Genomic DNA, 15912 nt, shown 5'->3' on the forward strand with positions numbered 1-15912 from the left:
AGCCTGCAATCCTTGTTCAACCATGTGTTTCTCGCATGGCTGTGGTCACCCAGTGCTGACACTAACTTACTGGCAATGTGTGTACACACCTCCCGCTTTCTTTCAGCCGCAATTCCTGTAAACACAGATGCAACTAAGCTGCAAAGTGACATTTTAAAAGCTAAATCTCAGTTGTTTAACTCCACAAGCCCACACTTCAGTAAGTAGTCAGCTGCAGCTCGCTTCGAGGAAGAATTAAGCTTTCTACCAAGAAAAACGCCAGCTCAGTGACTCATATACACTTAAAACGCCTCAGCGTGAACCTTATCACACCCCCTGACAAGCCCACCCCTCTTCCCGCCCCAGACGACCTAGCCCTGCTCCACCCGCGCCCGCCGCTGTTGGCCGGCGCTTCTGGCGGGTCCCCACCGCGGGCCCGCTTCCCCCCGCCGGGTGACCCCGTCTCCCAGGGGGCGGTGGGGGCCGTGAGGGGCAATAATGTTGGCCGGTCAGCGCCGCCACCGCGGCCCGCAGCTGGAGCCGGCTGGGCAGCAGCGGGGCACAACCCCTTCTCAACAGGCGGCCGCCTCGGAGAGCGAGGGAAGCCGAGGCAGCCAGCCCGCCCTCTTCCCTCCTCCCTGCGGCCCGGCTGGCCCGCGGCTGCCCGGCCTGCTCTGCCTCCTCCCCCCGCTGTTGCCGACGTGGCGGGGCGGGGAAGGAGAAGGAGCCGGTGGCGCGCCGGCCGGGCACTGCTGAGCGGTAAGGAGCACAGCGATTACTTCTTTTCCTGCCGGTTTCGAAACTGGCTGCGGGCTCCTCACTAGTAACTGCCCCAGAGGGGATTTCGAAAGGAGAAGTTAAACAAAAGGAAAGGGGCAGCCGTGGCCGCTGCGGGTTTGAGGGAGCGGCTGCTCCCGCTCTGCCCCGGGCGCAGTAGGGGGGCGACCCAGGGCATCGTCTCGGCGCCGCGCCCGCAGCGTCCCGCGGAGGGAGAAGTGGCGGCGGCGGGCGTTGAGCGGCCGGGGAGCGCGGCGCCAGCAGCCAGGGAAAGGTGTTCCTCACGGAGGCGTTGAGCCGCGCCTGCGGGCGCCCGTCACGTCCGGGCTTTGTTCCCGGGTCGGGATTAAACTTCTCGGGCGGTGGGTCGGCAGGTGCCACCGAGGCCCTGAGGGGCCGCCGATCCCGCCTCAGGGCGGCTGCGGGCGGGGTGCTCGCCTGGCGCCCGGTCCGGAGCTGGCCTCGGCATCTCCCTCATGAGCTATCTGTAGAGTCATTCCCCTTGGTAAGGAGTTGTCCGGGGTGATTTAGATCAGAATAGCCCCATGGGTGGCAACTTGAGTGGCGCCTTACTCCCGGGTCAGGCACGGCTCATGTTTCCTGACAGATGTGGGAGTTTGCTGTTAGGTGCTTTGCTCCCACAAGGAAGGTTTAGCAGACAGCTGCAGGGACCTTGGCCTGAGTGGTTCCCCAAAGATGACTCAGTCCTGCACGTTATATGTGATCCTTTAAAAGTTGTACCAGTGTTGGGCATTGTTTTATTCATATCCAATCCCCATCAAAATTATGATGTATGTGTGTACTGATTTTACAGGTTTTGGAAAAGGATCCTGTTATCTGACGGTGGAATTTGGTTTACAAACAAAAAATTTCTTTAGGTGATGCTGCCCATCACACAGTGAGTACTGTTAAAACAATGGCAATATTTATCCACGCTAAAGCATTTCATAAAATCATAGAATAGTTGGGGTTGGAAAGGACCTTAAGATCATCTAGTTCCAACCTAGTTTATTGTATTTGCTATATTTGTAATGGAAAACTGCAAATACTTGTGGCAAATGCAAAGGTTCTGACTTGTAAATTCACGTTTTCTAAAGGTAATTAAGTTACAGTGTAAGGTAAAGTAATATGAGTGGTACTAAGTGCTTATTTGTTTGTTTATGTTTGTTGTTCACTGATCCCAAATGCTATTCTTGGAACCGTTCAAACAGATGATCTACATCAATTAGATAAACAGGCTGCTAAAGCCACAGATGGACATGATTCTATAGACTTTAATAAAATACAGCTAAGGGCAGATTTCTCTTAAGTCCCACCTGTACGTTGCTATTTATCTTTTCTTTTTTCCTCTTCATCAGTTTCTCTTAGAACCTCAGTCTTTCCTAAAAGTACAAAGCTTCAAACCATATTTAATATGGGAGTCAATGAAAAGACAACATCTACAGAGAGGGTTGTCTGAGTTTGTTTTATGCCATGCAACTCAGCATGTAGTCAAGAGCTTGCAATAACAACTCTCTGTCAAGGGCTGTCTTCACAGTGGCAGGCATACTGTTGATGCCAACAAGTAAGTGGTAGTAATCACTGTAGAGTAATCCTTTTGGACTCTGTCAGTGCCACTCCTTAATCAGCTGCTCAATTGCCATTTCTTTCCCTTCCTGGATCCTCAGCCTGGTGGCTGCACACTGGTGGAAAATACTTAGAAAAAGTAAGTTACATTGGAAGATAAGGAGTAAATAAGAGAAAACCGGCTCATAGCTTACCAGAAAAAATAAAAATCAATAACTGTAACTCGTGCAAGCTTACTTTGGATTCAAAACTGAAGTTTAATCACACAGATGGAACTTCAGGAGCAGGTGAGAAGCATTGCGCTCCCCAAACAGTAAGCGTTTGAGACAAGTGATGCAGAAACAGTGTGAGCAATGAATGCTTCCTGTCTACGAAATGGCTGCAGGGACCATGGCCTGTCATGTTCTCAAATTATGCCCTTTCTACAGTACATAAATATCACCACAGTTTTAGTCACACTGTGTTTGTCATCCTCCTCTCCATCAGTCGGTATGCTATAGGAACATGTTTATGTGGAAATGATGACAAGGAAAGCAAGAGCTGCTTGGCTATTGCAGGTCAGATTATCCTGTTCACCAGTGGTCTTTCGTAGGTAATAGGGAACATCTAATAGAAAACATAGGAATTAACCGTGTGGAAGCTCTTCCACACTTCTCCAGATAAATGAACATCCTTTCTCCTTCACCAAACCATATTTCAGAGAACAGTGATGCCGCTCTTCATACTTGAGTGAAATCCTGCAAGGTGAATACAGTATTAGCATCATGATATTAATGCCAGCATGATACATGTGCCACAGGGCTCCCTGCTTCAGGAGGTCTTCCATCAAGGTTGTGGTGTTTTTCAGCAATAGCTTGTAAATATGCTTGCTGCATATTTTATAGTCATTCAAATGTTTATGGAACCTAAAAAATGTAATTTGTTTTTATATTCAGAATTGAAAATGTCTGAAGACATACATGATGGCATCCCATCTGAAGAAACACCTGAAGTAATGGAAATGCCCAGCAATGAGGTATTGCCTCACGAGTCAGTACGACACCGTGTGGAATCTGAGATCTTGCATGAGTCTTCGCAAGATAAACACGGAGAGGTCTCTCAGAGCACCAGTAATAGACAGGAAGGAGACATATTTATTAATGAAAACCCTTTGACTGAAAAATTAGTTGAAGGTCTGCCTTCCAATGGAGATGCAACTGAAGACATGCCAGCTGAGTGCAGTGAGACTGTAAGCCTTGATACAGAACCTGAATCTGAAGAAACACTGAATGAACAAAGCAGTCCAGTAAGTAATACCTTTTTTTCCATAAAAGCCCTCCCCTCCCTGCTTTGTAAGGACAGAATTTTGTACAGTGCACATACAGTTTTTCACAAAAGCCTAGGGAGTTATATACAAAAAACCTCCATGGGAATTGCAGCACCAACCTTTTGGGAACTAGAAATAGTTGAATTTCTCTTTGCCAGAATGATACTGATTTGGTCTTTCTTGCTTGGTGGCAACAAAACTATACCAAGAATCTAGCTGATTTTGTGCAGAAATAATACTACAGTTGTTTGGTTTTCTGTACAAATCTACTTCATTCAGTTCACAGAATGAACCTAGAAGAGGACAGAATTTAAGTTGCATATGAAGCACTGAATCTTATGCATTCTATTTTTCAAGTCACTGACTTCATGAAAACAGTGTATGATTTACAAGGCTCGGTGAAATGGCCAGTGGGTTTTTATTTGTTCTAGGCCAGTAGGTTTTGATCTGTGATCCACAGACCTTCAGGAGTCCTGTGGGTAATTGCAAGAAGTTAATAAAAGAAAACAAACAAACAAATAAACAAAAAACAAAACCAAGGCTTTTTTTATAGTCTATACAGCATCCAAATCCAATACACGTGACATAACTGAAGATGTTCTCGCCTCCACTGAAAAATTTTCAGGCATCCACAAACTGGAAAAGTTTTAGTCCCTCCACCAATGATCCCCCTTTTGCAGGGGGAGATCACTGATGTACGCTGTATGCTGCACAATGCAGAGCTGTCTTGGGATACTTCAGCTTTTGGTTTTGAGTTGATTGTGTAGGGATGATATGTTGCTGGAGACTTTCTTAAGACAACGGTTGCTTAATATGATTTAAATATGGAATACTGATAGCCACGTAATACCACACATTAATGTAAAAGGTGGGCACCTCCTATGACGGTTTTTATTGAACTCAGTTGTTAGGAGTTCCCTGTGCACAGCTACTGGGTCTCTGAGGAGACTCAGGCAGAGAAGTCTTTAACTCTAGCTCCCAGTAGAACTCAAGGAAGGAGATGGGTTCCTGCCTCTTCCTAATAATAGCTCTAATAAACTTATATGGCTTTACAGAATCAGGTGCCTGAAGAAATATTAAGGCATATGTAAAGATATCTCTGGTGTTTTAGGTGCTTTCAAGAACAGGTGATCCGAGCTAAGCTTCCCATTCTGCTTTCTTGTGCACAGAAGCTTGAACTCCACATAATACCCAATCTATCATCATTTATTAGATGCTGGACTTCGTTACCTGACAGGTTCTTTGTGCCTTTGGAAAACATGAGCTTTAGACAATGCAGTAATATTTTTGTTCTTGTAGGCCACAGACTCTTCATCTAAAGCAAGTAGATGGGGAGCTTGGGGTACCTGGGGAAAGTCTCTCCTGTCATCAGCTTCTGCCACAATGAGTAAGTGTTCAATCAGTAAAGTACATGGAAATAAATAATAATCTTAATTACAAACATTAGTATTGTATCTTCAAGATTCATAGACAGTTTTGTCCTGATATGCTTGGCAAGCATGATTTTTTTTTAATGGGAAGAAGGACCTTCCTAAACTGACAACAGCATAAATCTTTGTTGGGGTCAGATTACGGAGAAGTTACTAGGGTTGTTTGTAAAGTTAGTGAATGATCTCAATGTGGCTTCTTCACAGAAGGGATACATAATTTCATACAGTTACTATCAGCCAAATTTTTTGAAGGCAAAGCACTCCAACTCAGACTCAAGCTGGTATATATAGCTATTTGTGGTTTATACACCATGACTTCTATCTCTAAAATATGAATTCACCTCATAAATCACTCCAGCTTTCAGTGACACCCAGTGAAACCGTTAAGCTATCACACCAGACTTCAGAGAGTAGAACAACATATTGAAACATGGATCCTATACTCCCTCTCTCTATACTCTCATTTCCAATAGTATGTCGGTTCAGTTTCTCCTTGTGAAGACTTTTGGTAGAACTTGATCACTGCACATTGAAACTCACAGACAAAAAATGAAGCATGCGAATAGCTAGTTACCAGTGGGAAATCGTTCCTCACAAGAAAGCTATTAAGCTGTTAACTAATCAGTTCTCATAAAGGATCCACAAAACACCTTTAAAAGATGAAACTAGAAATTAAAATTAATTGCTAGTTACTAAAAGTAACAGATTCAACAGAGATACTGGTTTCATAATCCCATATAAGGCTAAATAATTCTCCTCCGTATTCTCTGTTCCATGGGCAGTAAATTATTCCTGCCTCTTTCTCATAGAAGGATGGAGCTTCCCCTCTCTTCTCCTTTTTTTCCGTAATGCCCACACTCAAGAGTTCATAGCTACCTTTTCTTTCAGACAGTCCAATCGATTAATAGATCTAATTAAACTCAGAACCGGTTTCTGAGATGTCTTTAAATTGACATAAGTGATGGTTGCTGCTGAAAGGAGCAGGCCTGTCCTGCCCCAGCAATGTATTTCTTCCTTCTCTTATGCTAACATGTAGTTATGTGGGGAGCTGGTTTATGGGACTGATTTTTGAAAAGTACAGATGAAGTAAGAGCTGGATCTTCAGTTGGATCAGTTGTAAATTCCCTAATCTGGTTTACCATTTGATCATCCAAATGCTACTGAATGGGAAATGATGGGAACATGGAGAACATGCCGATGGGGACAAGAAGAGCTTAGCTAGCTGTGCAACTGCATGAGTGTTCTCAACTTGTATTTAACCTTAAAGCTAGCACTTGTCTTTCAAATGTGAAGAAGGGTCCTTGTGTTGAAAATTTTACCAATTTTTTCCCTAGCACTATCCGTAGGTCTAATAAAGGGTACTGCTTTCACCGACATCCACGAGCCTTGCCTCTCTTACATTCTGAGACCATCTAATAACAGCATTCTGAAAAGAATCTGCCTTCGTGTGAATAACTAAAGAAGAAAATTTATATGCATAAAAGTAATTTTACTGTTGAGCAGTTGGGATTGTAATGCTGATGAATTATTCAGTTCATTTTTATAGTTGCAGCAGTGATTTTCTTAGAACAGAGCTCTTTCAGGTCATTCAGTTTTTGCTTGTGAGATAGCCATATTTACATTCTGTTTAGCTTTTGCAATAAATAGTATGTCATCAAATGGCCATTCTAATATTGTTTGTGATAATAAGATTATTTGTTACCAAACAGTATTTTTGCAGGCTTGCAGCAGCAATCTCCTTTACAGTCTTCGATTGCTTTGAAGTCTCGGCCTCAGTGAGCAATCAGTTTAGTGTCACATAGTGCATACATTTTCTGTGGGATGCTATGGCCATAGATTTTTTTTTTGCCCAAATGACATGAGCTTGCCTGAAAATGATAAATGGTGTTGGAAAAGGTTTGGGAGACAAATCTTAACATACCATCTGACAAATCTTAACATAGTATCATAACTATCTTCACAGAGTGCAAATATGCAAACAAATTTGTTGTCTAGGTAGCCTGACTTGATAAGGTTGTGTGATGATGACCATGTTGAATATATATATTATATATATATTTTTAGAATTATTATTATTTAATGAGCACAGTTGGAACAGGTCAGGTTGCCTTGGCAAAGCAGCATCCACATGCAGAAAAGGAGAAAGAAAATTTAAAAATAATTTTAGTTTTGCATGAGAATGGTTGCACTATGTCACACTGAAGACCCGTCTGTTAATCTAGTTTCTGACAGCAGCCAAGAGCAACTGGGAAAGAGCCTAAACTCAGATGTATGTGAAGCAGCACTTCCTCTGTTTTCTGTTCCCATTTCCTGGAATCTACAACTTAGACTTCATGACCCTAGGATCAGGGTAGGGTTGAGTTCAGATATTACTATCTAATTATTTAGGATCTAACTTTTCTCTGTGAATTTATTAAATTAAATGGACTTTGAATTAAGCAAAAATCAAATGTACATTCTTCCCTGTTCCGAAATAACTTGAACGGCCACATAGATAAACTTAGATTTGTTGCAGTAAACCAATGCAACAGGTAGTAGTTTACATTCCTGATATAGAGGGCTTATTTCCTGGTTGCTTGTTATGGAAATTCATGCTTGATCCTGTGAAGTATCTGTCTGTCATGTCATAGACAGGACGTGGAATGGCATATACCATGTATCTGATTCAGTATGATAATTCCTAGTGAGAGACGGAGAGAGAGGAAAAAAAAAAAGCTTTTGGGAATTTCTATAAGCTTTCTTCTTATTACTAAATATTTATTATTTCCCTTCAAGTTATTCCATTTAATATCTGAGCAGTTCAACCAACACTTCATCTCCTATTCTTCATCAGAAAATAGGTTTGCCACAATCCAGTCCATTTTAATGTTGCTTATTCCTGCAGTGTAATAAATAGTATAAATAAAGCTGCTTTCTTGGAATCAGCAACACCTTCAGTTTGTGATTTTTCTGTTGCTCTGTCATTATCTTTGTACGACACAGCTGCTTGTCTGGTTAAGTATGACAAATACTTACTATTCCTTATATTTTTCTTCAAAATTGTACTCTGACAGAACAGCAGAAACAGTTTGAGGTAGACTAGGTAACACCTTAGAGGCCTAAGCAAATACATTCAGCTTTTAATAAGTAGTATCATAGAACAGCCTAGATTGGAAGGGACCTTGAAAGATCATTGGCTTGATTGACAAGGAGTAATGGGTTTAAACTAAAACGGGAGAAGTTCAGGTTAGATATAAGGAAGAAGTTCTTTACTGTGAGGCTGGTGAGGCACTGGAACAGGTTGCCCAAAGAAGTGGGAAATGCTCCATCCCTGGCAGTGTTCAAGGCCATGTTGGATGGAGTCTTGGGTGACATGGTCTAGTGTGAGGTGTCCCTGCCCATGGCAGGGGGTTGGAACTAGATGATCTTAAGGTCCTTTCCAACCCTGACTATTCTATGATTCTATGGTCATTTAGTCCAGGCTTTTGTGGCAAAGGGTGCCTAGATGAGATTATTTAGCATCTTGTCCAGTCATATCTTGAAAACCTCCAGCAATGGGGAATCTACTATGTTCCTGGGGAGGTTGTTCCAGTGATCATTCTTACTGTAAAAAGTTTCTTTCTTGCTTTCCTTTCTGTTGAAGACTGAGCTGAAATGGTTGTTCCAAGGATTTTGATTTCGTAGAATCATCATAGAATCATAGAATGGTTAGAGTTGGAAAGGACCTTAAGGTCATCTGGTTCCAAGCCCCCTGCCATGGGCAGAGATCACTCACACTAGACCAGGTTGCTTTAATGGAAGGTGTCATTATGTCATTTCATTATCTTTCAAAGTCTGATTTGTTTCCAAACAGATTAGCGTTTTTACTGCATGGCTGTACTGTGTTTAGCATGGCTGATTTTAGTTACTACTACTAAGGTAGTTTCCATATAATTTGTATATTATTTCTCTGTAACTTTGCACATACAGCAAATGATTGTTCTGGAGATGGTTTTGGATTCTAAAGAAAAGATCTGTTGTCTTTGAACTGATTTTGATGTTACTTGGATCAAGGTCCCGGCCACAAGGCAGGTGTCGTACTCCCCTGCGCAACAGAATCTGTAATGCGTTTGGATTAGTAGCAGTCACTGCCTGAACCATGCTTAGTGTCTGACGCTAGATGTCACACTAACAAAGTTATTGAATCTGTCTCTTTAATGAGGTGAAGTTTTCTTTTGTTTTCGAAAGGTACAAGAAGTCTGGTTTCCGCCCTTGTGGAACCACAGTGGAGTAGATCCACTGAAATAGTTGCTGGGATGATGAGATGGGAGAAATAGGGTCACTGCAATTTGGAGACGCAATTTCTTGTAATTACCATCACCATTTTACCCTCTTTCTTTTAAACTGTATCTTTTAGTAAATCAGCAATTACACCATCCAGTCTTTTAGTAACAGTGTTGATAAAACTCTGCTCTAACAGTGGGTTACCATTGCAGCTAAGCCAATCTAATGGCTAGCAGCCACTGAAATGTGCAGTCCTGCACCTCTTTTCCTGGCATGTTTCTTCCTCCTTCCTGTGCCAGCATTTGTGCTCCTCTGAGCTCCTGGTGATCCAGTCAGGAAGCTAAACTGACATAAGAATAACTCTAGAGGAAGAAAAATCCATTTTCTGCCTCTTCAGTTCATTGAATGAACTCACTGAGATAAGTGGGAGGGCAAGCAGAAGGGACAAATATGAAACATGGAAGCAGCAGAACTTCCCGTACCAGCACCAGGAAGCCATTAGGTCATCTTAGCTGTAACAGCAAACATTTTATCCCCAGGGCTTGAGTGAGGAATAATATATTCTCAGTCTGTACTTGAAGCTTGTCACTTCCGTTTTTAAAAACAGCTTGTATACTTGTAGCAATAGTACAATTATATACAATAGCCTATTGCTATTATAAAGACATTCAAGATTGCATTAAGGAGATCTGAAACTAGTCTCATTTACTAGCTGAATTGGAGTTACTCCTGATTTATAGACTGGATAGCATAGGTGTTATCAGAATCTAGTCTCTGGTTTTGTTTTAACTACAAGGAAGAGAATTTTTCTAAAGCCTTGAAGTGAATGGAGTGCCAACAGGATAGTCTCAAAGTGAGCATAAAGGGGTCCCACTTTTTAGTGTACAAAACCAGAACACAGCTGGCTTTTCCACATATCTATGCTTCATATGGTGGAGTGATCCCCCCCCGCCACCCATCTTTCACATTCCTCCGTTTCTCAGTGTCAGATGCTAATTTAAGGCCTTGATCTTCATCTTTAGCCCAAACCAGATGAAGCTTCATTATATTACTTGACTGAAGTTTGATCACTTGCTCATCAGAAGTGCCCCTGTGGTGCAAGACAGGTAATGAAGACTCTGTGGTAGCCAGGGACAAGATCTCAAAGTCTTCTTCCCCATCTGTACCATTGAAGCAGGGCATCCAGTTGCCTGGGAGTACTGGATTAACAAAGGACAGCGATTTCTCCAGAGAATGGTTTAGATTTCAGACTTGCTGAACTGCCTCCAAGGTGTCTGTTGGCCTCTTTCAGCTCTGCAGGGAATCCAAAGATTCTAAGCTGAGAAGTGGAAGATAAAAGAGCCTAAAGTGAAGCAGGATGTATCTGGCTAAAGCATTCCTGAGCGCTGTAATCTGGCCTTGGGCAGATCAGGCAAACTCAAAGGCAGGCCACATTTTTAGGCACTCCTTGCAAAATCTTCCCTTTCAAATGAAAGATTCCAGCTAGCAAAGTGAACAACATCATTCTGCTGAAATCACCAGCCAATAGAAGGAAAAGAAATCATGTAGGCAAGAAAAATAAAAGCAACAACACAGGGAAAAAGGCATGCTTTCTTTAAAAAGTATGCAGGTAAAAGCCACTGCGTAGCCCTTCTGTCTCTGCTGCCACAGATGAGTAAATGGAGGTGTTGGAGGTGTTCCTAAGTTTAGAATATCAGCTCTGTTGTGTTATGACACCCAGTCGTAACACAAAACCAGTGCACCTTCATCTCTAAAATGTCGGCTCATCTCCCATAACCTCTTTTATTTCTATGCCTTTTTAAATTACAAATAATCATTTTCATTTCTAAAGCAACATGAGCTTCCGCTGTGTTTGTGCATGTATGTGTATCTAACACTGCTGATGTGCTTCAGTTGTGGTCTTCTGATCTCATCTGGTTTTGTTGTTGTTATCAAACATACATGCCATCCAGCTTACTCCAGCAAAACTAGTCCTGGCTGACCTGAGGTATTTTCTTATCATTCTAGTGCACGTAACCACAGCCATGAAAATGCTGCCTATTGTAAGTCTGTAAATATCAGTGCAGCAATTGTGTGCCTCCTTTTCTTGGAAGTATGAGCTTGTCTGCAAAACTATGAGAATCAAATTACAGAATATTAAAAAAAGTAAAACATTTTTAGGTACAGGAAAAAAAAAAAGGGAAATTAATCTGAAAATCCGTAACTTTCACACACAGTTAAAAACAATTTTTTGCTTAACGTTCATAGTTATTTATTTATGTAATTACAGGACAATAATATTTTGTTAGCAAGTCAAGACCTTAAGAAAAATTAAGTCAATGGAAAGAATAGAACCTTTTGCTAATTTAAAAAGTTGTGAGCAAGAGAAATGGAAAGGAATGTGATATGGAATATCTATTACATGAGTTTAAAAGCACAATTTATTAAAGTGAGTCCCAGGAATTTGTAGAGTAAATAAATGGCTTGATCTATTCATGCTAATATTTTCACTGAATCGGTTAAAATGTGCAGGAGATTGGGATTAGACAAAGTAGTACTCTGCTCTCCAGTGTCTGCACTGGAACAGGTTTTGCAAAAGGCCAGAAGTTATCCAGCAGTGACTTCAATCCCTGTGGTACCTAACCTGCTATGTCCTGTACAGTTGGACAGACTGCTACATTTTGTAAGACATGGGTAATATAGACAAAAGTCATATTTTCTTTAGACAGGAAAAAACATTTACCTGCCTAGTCTCTCTGTTTCAATGTAAAACATCAGGACCCCATTTCTGTCGAACAGAAAATTACTTGTTTCTGCTTGTTTGTTCCTTTGGGGACATCTTTTCTTTGTGTTTACCTCCAGATGCCCCAGTTTTCTTGTATGTGATCTTTCAGTAGTGCTTCTTCACATACGTTTTCTAGAGTATATTTATTACTGACTTCATAGAGCACCTGATGTGCAATCCATCTGGAAATCATAGAATCATAAATCTAAGCTTTTCTTCTTCCTACTCCATTTCAGATAGTTTTGCTGCATCTTTCTTTGATCGGATGTTCAAAAGCATATTTGTATGTTTGTGTGTATGTTTATTAGAACACTGCAGAGCACTGGCAAATGATAGCTTATTTTGCTGTAGTTAATATAACTCAGAAAAATGCTTTGAACTTTCCTAACATAAAGTGCCCACAATTGTGGGAAAATATGGACAACATTTAATGAATTGCTGTGCTTGACTTTGTGCCTTAGATGTCTAGGTATCTGCATGAGCATCTGCATTCATACCTTTTGTGAAATCATTTCTCTATTAACAGTTCAGTTTAAGGTAACAAAGCAAAGAAGTATGAAATTGTCATTAATACTTCTCACAAGTATTTAGGCAGATAGTTATTGCCCTGCTGCTAGAAGTGATAAGCTCTACGTGAGATGCAGTAACAGTGTACTGAGCAAGAAAAAATCACATAGGGTAGCTGAAGCCATTTCATTTTGTGTTGGAAAGAAATATTGCTTGCCTTGTTGGTTGTTTACTTCTTGCATCTCAGCTGATGTGCAGAAACTTACAACTAAGGAAGGAGTACTAGCTGGGTCATTTGTAATGAGAGAAGCATATCAGAAACATACTTGTAGACATATCCAGAGGCAATTTGAGGGTAGTCTTTTTTTGAGGGCAGCATTTTTCAGCTATGGCTGATACAGGTTAGGAAGCTATTGCCTCCTTTTGCTGACTACAGGCAATTCCCCGTAATCTATAGCGGGATACTACCAGTCCGTGGGATCTGCTAGTGTAAATTAACTCTCTATAGAAAAGCAGCAAAGCAATCCTATTCTGTCAAAACTATTTCTACCTATTCAGGTAGAAACCCTAATAATATATATTCTGTACGTTAAACTAGACCATTTTAATAGAACAGAGACTTAGGGAGTCGGTATGTTAGGTAAAGGTCAGGTAAAATCTCTGTGGGAGATCAGCTGCCACTAGAACAATAATTCTGTCTGTCATCTGACACCAGCAGACTTTACAAAGTATACTAAAGTAGCAGCTTTGAGGTGAGACACTTCAGAATTTGACTTCAAGTGAGCAACTGAGGAGCTTAAATCCTGAAATAACTTTGAGGACCTGGGTCAGTATTCCTAAAATACTTACCTAACATAGCACCTGTGCAGCAGGCTGAAGAACAGGTTCCTTACCTCAGCCCTACCAGTCACCCACAGACCATTAATTGTGGGTTAATTGTTCCAGAGTTCTGAAAACCAGATGAGGCCAAGCCTATGGCATTAGGAGGGCCATCAATTTCTGTTTAGACTGCTTGCATTAGAATATTTAGCATTTTGAAAAGCAGGGAACTAAACTTACATGTGCCACTGAAACAAGTTTTGCATTTCAAATCCAGTGTCATTTGTAGTGTATTTCAGCTTTATCATTTCTAGTCAGAAGAACAAGTGAATTATTAACCTATTAAAAGATTAAGCAATGGAGTAAGTTTAATAGTTACTCTGATTGTCATCATTCATGGAGTATAAGAATACTATGCACTGTTAGTAATAAGTTTTCAAATAATATAATCTAAAATATGTTTCTGCTGCAGGTCATGGGATAACAGCAGTAAAGGAAAAAGCAGGAACTACCCTAAGAATTCATAATACAAGTTCAGCATCTTCAGAAACAGCAGAGTTTCCTGCAGCTGAAACACCAATTACACGTAAGTTCAAGTTCACTGAAGTTGGACAAAACTCTTTGACATTGGCAAATTAGTCCAATTTACAGAATTTTAATGTTTTGACCACAGAATCTAGTTTACTATAATTTGTGACTTGTAGAGTTGAAAGTATGCTGCAGCTTGCTCTTTTCCTTTTGTTAGAAGCAGAAGATTCTCTGGACCAAAGCTCTTCTGAGAATGTTCCTTCTTCTCCTTCATCTGGATCTCGTGGCATGTTGTCAGCTATCACTAATGCTGTTCAGAACACAGTGAGTCATTTTAGCTGGCCTCTCTGTTCTAGTTTTTCTGCATAATTTTTAAGTGCAACTTCACTGTAGGTCACATTTGTTAAATTGTAGATCTTTGTGAAAAATAGTTGTGCTGCAAGTCTGTTTAGAGTCTCTTCCATGGCAAAATAACTGTATCTAATAAAAAAACCCAAACACTCAGAACAGCTAAGTAAGAAACTGCAAAAGTAGTTTCAGTGAAAAATAGAGTCTTCTCCTAAACTTTGTCAAATTTTTCCGACTCTTTGTAAATCATTTCTGTAGTTGTGGTACCATCATCTGATTATTTTTTTTTTTACAGTTAAGTCCTTCCAGAGAAAGTTATAATGAGATTTGTTGTCATTTCTGGAGGCAGATCAAATAAGAAAATATTCCATTTGCTTATTTTAAGGCTTTTAGTAAACTTTTGACTGTTAGTCCCTGGCCCTTACCTTCACCTCTCTCTCTAGTCTCTCATTTCATATTAGCCTTCACAGAAGGTGGTCTGATTGCAGACTCAGTGAGGCAAAGTAATTTGTGCATGATTCTTGCCTATTACACTCTCCATATATTTTCTGTGTGTTGCACTTCATCCTTTTCTGGTTTTCTGCGTTGCAGCTTTTGCAAATCCTGTACCATGCTGTTGCCAAATCAATTTTTGTGTAATTTTCTTCCCCAACGTTTTTGCACACATTATCACAGCAAATGTTTTCCTCTGAGCTTTTCCATATGGTGTTTCCCTTGAAATTTTAAGAGACTTTAAGCATCAGCTAAAAAGGCATAGAAGACTAACTCCCTTTTGAGCATATTTTACAAAGTGGCAATTCCTTTTTTGGTGCATATCCAGTTCACTCTGAATGCCTCATCACTGTAATATCAAAGATTTTGGGAGCAGAGGGAGATTCCTATAGATTATTCCTAAGATTGTTGCTACACTGTCTGGAGCATTGTAGGGCTTGTGAGAGCTGAACAACAGTAATATTACTGGAGCATTGTAGAAGATGGGCAAATAAGAGAAATGTGCTCTTATGCAATCCTAGAGAAGCTACTGTACCACAGTGTTGAATGTCACCAAACCAAAAGAATAATTTAAGGTCTCAGTAAGTTGCCTGTAATGCCATTTGAGACTTTGATAGGGTTTTCCATAATATATCAGGAGCGTCTGACAGATGCATAATCAGATTGAAGTTGAAATCTTTAGCCAGTGAAAATTCTTCAGTGTACATAAAAGATTTTGAGTGAGGGCTAATGCTAATATGAAGACACAGGAAAAACAACTGTATTTCAATAGACAGTTGCAGAGTCCTTACAAATGACAAAATTTTAGAAAGCAGTTAGGCATGGCAGGGTCATCCTGTTCCTGGTAGATATTGGCTCCATGTTATTCATATGTAAAATATGTTTGCAAGGACTAGATGCCACTTCAGATGCAATTCAAGTGGTATTATTAATGATTATTTTATTGGCAACAGTTGTTACATTTTCTCCAATATAAGTCTTTTAATTAACCAGAAATAGTTGTATAGTTTGTTTATTAAAAGTGTATTCAGAACACAAAAACCCCCATATTTTAATAAATGTATTGATCCTGTTGTAAGTTAAAGCATAGAAAATCTAGGGACCTGAATGTTCAAATACAGTGTTGGCAAAAGCAATACTCTTACAGTTCGTAT

The 15912-nt window shown here is 40.5% G+C and overlaps 1 protein-coding gene across 4 annotated transcripts in view; it reads left to right on the top strand.

Annotated features, from left to right (window-relative positions):
• The first annotated feature begins 496 nt into the window (after window positions 1-496).
• The window catches only part of FAM114A1 (family with sequence similarity 114 member A1), a 34159-nt gene continuing 18743 nt past the window's right edge, over window positions 497-15912 (top strand). Inside the window, exons 1-6 of one of the 4 annotated variants that reach the window (XM_030493379.1) lie at window positions 497-738; window positions 1571-1654; window positions 3258-3607; window positions 4928-5015; window positions 13863-13976; window positions 14136-14242. In XM_030493379.1, the coding sequence (XP_030349239.1) occupies window positions 3266-3607; window positions 4928-5015; window positions 13863-13976; window positions 14136-14242 (651 nt within the window). In that variant the 5' untranslated portion in view covers window positions 497-738; window positions 1571-1654; window positions 3258-3265. Of the gene's footprint in view, window positions 739-1009; window positions 1031-1570; window positions 1655-3252; window positions 3608-4927; window positions 5016-13862; window positions 13977-14135; window positions 14243-15912 lie in introns of those variants that run through there. The other 3 variants (XM_030493381.1, XM_030493380.1, XM_030493382.1) reach the window with 3 other exon arrangements.

This window comes from Strigops habroptila, chromosome 7 (assembly GCF_004027225.2).
Source record: "Strigops habroptila isolate Jane chromosome 7, bStrHab1.2.pri, whole genome shotgun sequence".
NCBI lineage: Eukaryota > Metazoa > Chordata > Aves > Psittaciformes > Psittacidae > Strigops > Strigops habroptila.